The sequence below is a fragment of the Ananas comosus genome, linkage group 2, assembly GCF_001540865.1.
Source record: "Ananas comosus cultivar F153 linkage group 2, ASM154086v1, whole genome shotgun sequence".
Lineage (NCBI taxonomy): Eukaryota > Viridiplantae > Streptophyta > Magnoliopsida > Poales > Bromeliaceae > Ananas > Ananas comosus.
In genome coordinates this window covers 1,086,211-1,096,223 of record NC_033622.1, presented here as the reverse complement: position 1 = coordinate 1,096,223, position 10,013 = coordinate 1,086,211, and the positions used below count along the sequence as shown (strand labels likewise).

At 32.1% G+C, this 10,013-nt stretch overlaps 1 protein-coding gene and 1 non-coding gene across 2 annotated transcripts; one reads left to right on the top strand and one right to left on the bottom strand.

Moving 5' to 3' along the window:
• Positions 1,557 to 2,145, top strand: LOC109706851 (protein GLUTAMINE DUMPER 3-like). Its single transcript, XM_020227862.1, has one exon. It carries the CDS (start codon positions 1,651 to 1,653, stop codon positions 2,143 to 2,145), a length of 495 nt encoding a protein of 164 aa, XP_020083451.1. The 5' UTR covers positions 1,557 to 1,650.
• On the bottom strand, positions 9,496 to 9,567 carry TRNAK-UUU. The gene has a single exon. It is a non-coding gene; the product is annotated as a tRNA-Lys (tRNA).

Sequence of the window (10,013 nt, the reverse complement as noted above, 5' to 3'; positions counted from 1 at the left end):
ATTACATAAATATATAATTATTGCAAAATATATTTTATTGTAACAATTTCCATCTAGAAATAACTTGTGCAATATTTTTTTGTAACACATTTGAGATCTAAAATCAAAATTAAAACTCGAAAGGAAATTGATATCCACAATACTGTTATTGCTATTCATATAATTAATAAATACATTATGTAGTCTAGATTTAAGCTATTTTGTTTGTTATTAATATTAACCCTAAACTCTCTCTTCAGTGAGTGTAATAAAAGATTAATGCATTTATTATCTATTAATAGATCTAAATACATGGAGACCTTTCTTTTCTTGTTCTTTTTTAGTTTTGATTTTTTTTTCTTTTTTTTTGGGGGGGGTGGGGGTGTTGCACTTTGTGAAACAACTGATATACTCTAAAATTTTAAGCTGTTAAAGAACGATATTTATATATTTTTATTTTAAATACACTTCGATCTTATTAAGTAGCATTTTAGTGGTGATGTTGCCATCTTAAGCGTGTCATGCCCAGATCCATTAAACCCTGATACATCACCTCAAAGCCACAATTGTGGAAAAAAGAGAAAAAAAGTGAGAAATGAAAGAGCCCACCACCTTTTCTCTCTCCTTCTCTCTCCCCTCATTCCCAAACAATTAATGTCATCACCTTGACCAGAGCTCAAACTTTTTCTCATTTCTTTTAAAAAAATTTGTCCAATCCCAAAGTCCTTAGGTTTGAGTCTTTTTAAAGAAAATAAATCTTATATTTTTGTGTTTTCATTGATCTTTTTGTATAATTTGGTATCAATACTATCAATTCTAAAGTGTTTGATCAGTTTTTTAAACTCATGAATTAAAATGTGTTAAATTTTCATATCAAAATCTAGCTAATTAGTTAAATTTCTTATCTCATAAGTGGCAACGATTCGACAGCTAAGTTAGCACTTATATCATTTTATAACTATTAATTCGATCGCCATCATCTTAAGAAACGTAATTAATTAGTGCATGTCATAAAAATGACCACCAAATCTTCGCTCCATTTGAAACAATACAAATTTAAACAAGAAAATTAAAATTTAATAACTTATTAATAATAAAATAAAATAAAATATTTAAAAATAATTTCCACATAGTTTAAGTTTGAAATTAATTTATGTAATAAACACTTTATAAAAAATAGGCCGCTCATTTTCACAATATTACTCAACTTTTTTTTTTTAGCCAATTATTTATAGGAAAGTTAAAAGCAATATTACTGTTCTAAGAAAGCGACATTCAACAAAATAAATAAATATACAAACATTTCGGGTTTTAATTGCATGAGGGCCCTTGATGTGGATAAGTTCGCACCCTCACCATCCAATAACTTGCCCCCTAATTGCGAAAAATGATTAAATTCATCAAATCAAAAAAAAAAAGAAAAAGTAAAGCATAATTTAGCTTTGTGACATCACCTAGTTGTTTCCTAGATTTTTTTTCTTTTTTTTTTCTTTTTTTTTTTTACTAAAATACCCACCTAAGAACCATATAAATACCCCACCCCACTCCCTCTCCCCACTCCATCATTTTACCAATATTCCTTTATTAATTTCCTCGCCAAACTTTTCTATTCTCGCAGTTCTTTATTTGAAGTAAAACATCGAAAAAAATATAAAATTATAAAAGAAAAAAATGAGGCCCGGGCCGGAATTTAATGCGGCGGCGGGGCCCATAGTGGCGGCGGCGGCGGCGGCGGGGGCGGGGGCGCACTCGGCGTGGCACTCGCCGGTGCCGTACCTATTCGGGGGGCTCGCGGCGATGCTCGGCCTCATCGCCTTCGCTCTTCTCATCCTCGCCTGCTCCTACTGGAAGCTCTCCGGCTACCTCGCCGCCGGCGGGGACGGCGGCGCCCCCGCGCCGGAGGCCGCCGCCGGCGAGAAGATTCCGGCGATGACGGCGGCGGCGGCGGTGAAGTACGAGGAGAAGGTGGTGGTGATCATGGCCGGGGACGCGAAGCCGACGTTCCTCGCCACGCCGGTGTCGAGCCGCGCCTCATCGTTCGGCGATAACAGTGGCGATTCGAAGCTCAAGGAGAAAAATGAGAAAAAAACGGCGGAGGAGGAAGAAGAAGATAAAAATGCACGAAAGGATACCCAAAATTTTACTCCGAATCATGGAGAGGTTTGATTNGGGGGGTTTTTGTTTTTTTTTTTTTTTTTTTTGGGTTATTTGGAAAATTTTTCTATGCGGCAAATGTAAATTTGAGAGATGAAGTTGAATGGAAGAGTACTTAATTTAATTATTAGTAACACTATAACCAGTTTTAAATTTTTTTATTTAAATTATCAGTAACACTATAAAGGTGCAGTTTCTCTGCAATACGAGACTAAAAAATACTACAAAAATATAAAATAATTATATTTCGAACTTAATTAAAATTTTAGATACTAATTTTAAATTTGTTATCATTTGTGCTGGAAACGATAAGTAAAATAATGAGAGAATTAAAATTTTAAATTATTTATTTTGTATTTTCTTTTTCGCAGAAACAAAGAATATTTTTTTTTTAGTAGTGCGGAATCGAGGCGGAAACCAAATAAAACTGTTGTTTAAACAAGTTGGAGGTCACAAAGTGGATGGGGGATTATTCATGCTTCTAAAATTTTATTATTATAAATATAAATATTTAAAAATTTACAAATTACAGTAATAATTTTACAATTTTGTATTTTCCGAGTGGAATAATATATATTTTTTTAGTATATAAATCTTTGTAAATGTTTAAATATCAGGTTTGGTTGAAATGGGACGCGGCGAGCGGAATGCGGTAAATTCCGTAACGGCGTAATAATCGGCAACAGTATTGGCCACCTAACTGTAAAAAACACTGTTTGTCCGCTTACTATTTCAATATCACAATTTGGTCCTTGTGTTTTTTAGGCCAAAATTTTTTATTTTATATATTTTTTTAAAAAAATATTTATTTATCTCAATTTCTTAACAAAAAAAGTTTAATTATTATTTTATAGTAGAAATTAGTAAACGTTAGAGGGTTAGAGGGTAGGGATTAAGATGTAGCATTAATTTTACACAGGTTCCTACAAATATATTTCTATAAAGTTCAACTTTTATATATTGTTCCTACAAAAGTCCTGATATTTTCAAATATATTTTAGAATTTGTAATAAAAATTTAGTTAATCATAGATTAAATATTTAACACTGGTTAGTTAATAAGATGAATTGACCTTTTTACTCTTCTTGAATTAACAGTTGAAATTTTTGAAGAGATATATTTATGATGGTAAAAAGATTATTTTACTTGTAAAATATATTGTTATTTAATGGTAACAAACCAGAAAGACATATTTGAAAAATATTATAACGTTTACGGAAAAAATATATAGAAAGTCGAACTTTGTAGGAATATATTTATAAAATTTATTATATTTGTAGAGATATATATGAAATTAATTCTAAATTGTAATTAGGAGATAGTGTAGGTTGTATCANTAGGGCTTAAAACGAGCGAGAGAAAGAGAGAGAGAGGGGAGAGAGAGAGAGAGAGAGAGAGAGAGAGAGAGAGGGAGAGAGAGAGAGAGAGAGAGTCTCACGAAATATGGTGAGTTGCACTAATTTTTCTCCATAATTTTAGGAGTGCCATTTAACAAGTAATTGGTGTTGAATCCCAAGTAATAATATTATGATTTGTAAATTTGAAATTCATTGAATTGATTTGGAGATATCGCTATAAATAATTTTATGTTTTTCGATTGCACCGCAGAAATTATATTACTGTCATTGCACTTATTTGTTGTACGCAAGGTACTCGATCTACTTGTAATTCCAACTAGGGCTTTAAATTCTAATTTTAGGTGTATTCAGATGCTTTGGTTCGGCATAAAGACTTTCATAATTAAAAGTATATTTGGTATTAAGATATGGGAAATAATGTCGGGTCACAAATAATTGATACAGAAATATACAGAAATATATTTTTATATTTTTCAATGAAATTATTAAAAAAAAAATTAGTTGAATCTCTAAGGCTTAGTTTGGTATTGAGTTCTATCTAAAACTATTAGATAAAATGGAGTTGAGAAAAAATATATAGAGATATACTTCTATATTCTCCGATGGGACCACAGAAAATATACGAAAACAAACAGGATATTTTTTCATCGTAGTTTCTCAGCGCACATAAAGTAATATCCCGCAATTCCAAACAAAGCCTAGGTAATACCCACTATTCGTGGTTTTGAACATCCCAAAAACACTCAATTCGTGAAACAAATCTTGTTAACATTTGTTTTCTCTCTCTATCCCTTTCCCTCTCTTGTTCCTTTTCTTTCTTTATATTTTTTTTGAAATTTTTCTGTCATAATTCTATTACTAAATTTATTTTTCTTAACAAATGAAGCAATGGCTCGTTATTTTTTTTCTTAAAAAAAAAAACAATACACTACTACTTAGTAAGACAAACTAAGTATTTTCTTCTTTTTTTGAGAGAGAGATAGGTAGAATACTACCCGCTTCGTTTATTTCATTTAGAAATAAACTTAGCTGGAAATGTGAATCAACTAGGATTCGAACTTGGATCTCGGATACCAACCACAAACTAAGTATTTTCCAGCACACTTTTTCAAATGCACTTAACACGTACTCCTAGTTGGATCAACATAAAATAATATGTGTGTGTGTGCGCGTGTTACGTTGCGATACAATACGAGATTCTATTGAAAATAGAAAAACAAATTCATATATGCTCCCGCAAAATAAAAAATATATGTATGTTTTTACATATTTTCGCCTCAATTCAGTTTCGCATAATAAGATTAGATGACACAAAATACAAATAATTATTGGCCTGGGCAATTTTGCAAAAGTAGATCATAGCTAGCTAGTGTTGCTCTTTGGCAAAAGGGACGCGGCCACTCGAGGTGAGTGGTCTCCTTTCATGAAAAAACATGCATGGAGCTACATATGTACATATATATGGTGCCACTCTTTGGACCAAGCAATATAATTATCAACACTTGTGTGTGTGTGTGTGTGTGTGTGTGTGTGTGTGTGTGTGTGTGTGAGAGAGAGAGAGAGAGAGAGAGAGAGAGAGAGAGAGAGAGAGAGGGCACTTTCACCTTTTTGAGTTGCCACCCCACCTTTTCCAATATTCTCCACAGGAGTATATATATTTTCCACATAGATCTCCATTGTTGCACCAAATTGACAATGAACCAAAAAAAGGAAAAAGAAAAAAAAAAAAAAGAGGGAATGCAATATTTATGGACTTGGGATGAAACTTGTTGTTTGCATAATTTTCCAGGGTTTTTCATCATAAGATCTCTTAGCTGAATCGTTAGAATTGGCTTAGAAACGGTGTTGAGTTTCTATTAGAATTTTCGGTAAACAGTATATTCGACATGCATCAGAATTAAATTAGATTGGATAAAACAAGATAGTAATATTTTAATGAAATAAGAGGGGGTCGGGAGAAATCTATTCAGATCAAATATTTCAATGGCTTTTGAAATACTGAAGCACGTATATTTTAAGGTTAAGTATTAAATGAAAAATATTAAAAAATTCCTTCACATATCCCATCCATTACATTCCTTATTCTTTTCCCATTATTAATTGCTCTGTCCTTTTATTCTATCAAATGAAAAGATCACTGTAAAAATCAATACTGCATTAATTAATAATCTTGCACCACATAAAGATTACTTTTTATCCGAAACATTTTTTTTATGGAAAAATAATGACTTTCTATTGCAGAAAAATCTCTAAAATATTACACGAGAACAGAAGAATCACTAGACTTTTTTTTTTTTTTATCTATAGATATCCACAAAAACAACAAACCAAGTAAAATGTAGCTCCAAATGTAACCAAACGAGGCCATGCATAATAATAATAATAATAATAATAAGAACAAGGACCACCGCAATAAAAAAGTACTGTAGGTATATCATGTAGTGGGTCACCAAATTGGTGAGTACTACTAATGCATACAATATGCGAGTGCGACTACAGGTGAATCGCACGATCGTTTGGGTTAGTGTGAGTTGTGACCCGTGTCACCACTGATCGTTTCACTACAATAAAAACGGTCTATAGCGACACTTTTAAATATAGATAGATGTCAAAAAAATACTGCTAGCTAAAATTACCGACACTTTTAAAAAATGTTGCTATATATGGGGTTGCTAGGTATATAGTGACAGTTAAAGAGTGTCGCTATAATCTAAAAGAGTGCTGCTAATTTATCAACACTTATTTAAGCATTTAGCAACCGCCGAAACTCTATCTTGTTGGCTGCGGTGGCGAAGGAGGACGACAGGAAAGGCTCTTCGTCTAGAATTTCAGTGGATTGAGTGAAGAGAGAAAAAAAGATGGTAATTAATTTTTCTTTTTTTTTCTTTTCTGTTTGTAATCGAGCCAAATGAACTGGGTGCGGTGGGTTGAGTAGAGTAATATTTTATTTTTGGTTGGATTGGGCTTTATATTTAGGAATTAGTAGATATTTTTTTATGTTTTAGGATAAATAGGACACTTACTCAAAATGTCCCAAATATGTGTCCCTATAACCTAATTCTGTTGTAGTGTTTCATGGCACCGTTTTTGTTTTAAATCATTGCCACCTCCAGTAGAGATGCAAACTGGGCGGATCCAGGGGCGGGAGAGATACCCCACCTCTCACTCCATTTTGTATCAGCCTATCAGGTTGGGACATGTTCGAGACGGATTAATTTTAGTCTTATTTGTGGCCCCATACTTATCGTTCCAATCGATGCGGATCAAGTGGATCAGAACAGGTTGATTTTTCTATATTTATGATTTTCATTTACTGCTCTATTTGGGACGGGAGCTCTAACAGGCAATCCGAATCCATTTGCATCCCTAACCCCACAACCCCGGCCTCTCCATTATTGATTCATTGAGGGCTTTGAGGCCCCAATATATATACTGCTTGATATATATGAATTACTAGCTATAATCTTTTAAAAATGTTAAAATTATATATTTTAAAAATATTATAAAATGATATATATATATTATATATATATATATATATATAGAGAGAGAGAGAGTCCGGCTACTATACTTTTATGAGTATTAGCTTCCTTATACTCATAAGTTTTCGGCCCTTAGATTTATTCCATTGATCGTTTTTATCCGTTAGAGCATACTATTTAACCAACTACCCACTCAATCTTAGGGGACCACTATCATTCTAAGTGGGGACCACCATCATCCTAACTACACATCTCATCAATTAACGGTTAAAAATTTATGAGTACAAAGGGGCCTATACTCATAAAAGTATAATACTCCAGCCTATATATATATATATAGAGAGAGAGAGAGAGAGAGAGAGAGAGTCCGACTGGGATACTGTCGATAGCACGAAGGATTTGGTGCTATCAAGTTTTCTGCCGTTATATTTATCTCTTTTATCATTTTCATCCGTTCGATTATACTATTCAACCAACTACCCACTCAACCCTAGGGGGGCCACATCATCCTTACCACATATTTTTTAATTCAAGGGCATAAAACTTAATAGCATCAAGTTATTAGTGCTATTAATAGTATTCCAGCTTAGTTCATATATATATATATATATATATATATATATATATATATATATTTGAATGATAAATTTATTACTCACCCACTTGGATTAATTAGGAGATTGACAAAACTTCCTAATTCATGGTATTATATAAAATATTCACTATTTTACCAACACCAGCATGCAGTTTAAAGTAGCATAATGCATATAAATTTATTTATATTACCCACAAGATCTATAGTTGGAAACAACTTAAGATTACATTCCTAGCCTTCACGATGAATATCAGCTAACCTATGTATACCGTCTGATAAATACATTAATAATATATAAGAACAATATAATGAAATACAGTAGTAGTGCTCCAACAAAACTGTCCCTCTACATCATTGTCATATATATTTTCAACACGGGAAGGATCTATTGTGACCTCTATGATTTAGCGTGTTGCGTCTATTTTGGTCCGACTTTGTAAAAAATAGTGCTATAATTTACTTTCTAAAATAGTGTTTTTATATACTGTTAATATCTTTGTCGATATAAAGTTAGTAAAATGTCATATAGAACTATCAAAGGATTGATCATATTGCAGAAGAACATTTCTTATAACAAATTAATTGTTTCTCATAACTCTACATAAATAGCCTGCCGTATAATCTAGCTTCGCAGAGCTTATTTCTTTTAACTGTTGAATATAAATAGTAAAAACATTATTATCTAACAGTTCAAACTTTTAAAGACAAACGATCATTTCATATAACATCAATATAACATCAGAGTAAAAAATTATGAATTCAAATCTAATCAGCAAAACTGAAAGTATTAATTGTGGCTCCCAAATTTACATAATAAATCTACTTAAAACCACTCTAATAGTTCTTAAGTGAGAACATGAGTACTTCAAATGAAGTGCTCCTCAATTTAAGTTAGGGTTAGGGTTAGAGTTAGGGTTTTATATGGAGTTGCATTAATACATGGTGGTGGGGATGATGAGGTGATGGAGAAAGTGCAAGAGGTGGCCAACAACAAGATAGCAACCAATCAATCAAATGACACAAACATGGCAAGAATTAAAAACCTGTGGGGAGAAGAGTCCCTTTCCCATTACGTATATATACACATAAGGCCCCCAAAAAATAAAAAATAAAAATAAAAATAAAGTGAGAGAAAGAGAGGGAGAAAAAAAAAAAAGAGAGAATTAATTGAAGCCACAAAAGAGAGTCCTTTTCTTGGGTTTACCACTGTAGTTAATAAAGCAGTAAACATGTGAATGTTATCTTAGTTGGTGTAAATCACAGTACGTTGTGTGGGCTGTTTGGTTGTATACAGTTGTAATAATAAATAAATTTTGACATGATTGAAAATTAATTACACGATTGAAAGTAACTATTTTTCGTTTGATTTTTTTTTAGAGAGAGATAATGTATGGTAGCATCCTATTACATTTGTCCAATTTTTTCAGACATAAACTTAGTTATAAATATAAAATAATTAAATTTCGAACTTATAATCGCGAGTACCAATCATCAAGTTCTTTACGTCAATCAGTCATCTAGTTTAAATTATTTTTATATATATTCTAAATGTCTTTAACGAATGAGTCTCGAACAACTCAAAAAGTAAACAAAAAAAAAAGACAAAAAACCTATTTTGAAGTTTTGTTATAATTAACACCCAATAACACAATTGGTGTTTGGCAGAGAAAAAATTTAAAAAAATTAAGAGCCGCGCGTTTCCTTGACACTACGTGATATTAGGCGACACAATCGATTATTTTAAAAGCTTAAACAGTAATTTATTTAATTATTTATATTTTGAGAAATTGGTAATCGAACCAAAGTTCACGTAGCTTCCAAAAAATTTCCTTCACTTGTTTTTCTTTTTTAATTTCAATATATATATATATATATATATATATATATATATTATAATTTAAAATTAAAAAAACGAAAAAAAAAAAAACGCCGTCCGTGGGAATCGAACCCACGACCACACGGTTAAAAGCCGTGCGCTCTACCGGTGAGCTAGGACGGCGTGACATTTAAAAGGCCTCTAAGTTTCATATATAGAATTTTATTTAAAGTCACTAAAACATTATTATGGACAACTATAGCAACTGTGGTTCACACTTTCTCATTTAATACCTATAATTTAAAATAGGAAAACTTCAAAACCCTCCCTGTGTTTCACACTTTTCATTTTAGTACCCTGTGGTTTAAAGTTTATCAAGTTAGTACCCTGTGGTTTCTCACTTTATCACTTTAGTACCCTGTGGTTTAAAGTGTATCAAGTTAGTACCCTGCTGGTTTTGCACTTTATCACTTTGAGTACCCTGTGTTTCACACTTTATCACTTTAGTACCCTATTTAAAAAACACAGGGTACTAACTTGATACAAATTAAAACCACAGGTACTAAGTGATAAAGTACAAAACCACAGGGTACTAAACTGATCACTTTAAACCACAGGGTACTAAAGTG

What these genes read in the sequence shown, in the direction of transcription:
- LOC109706851 (XM_020227862.1), top strand. Translation starts at nt 1,651, where the DNA reads ATGAGGCCCGGGCCGGAATTTAATGCGGCGGCGGGGCCCATAGTGGCG.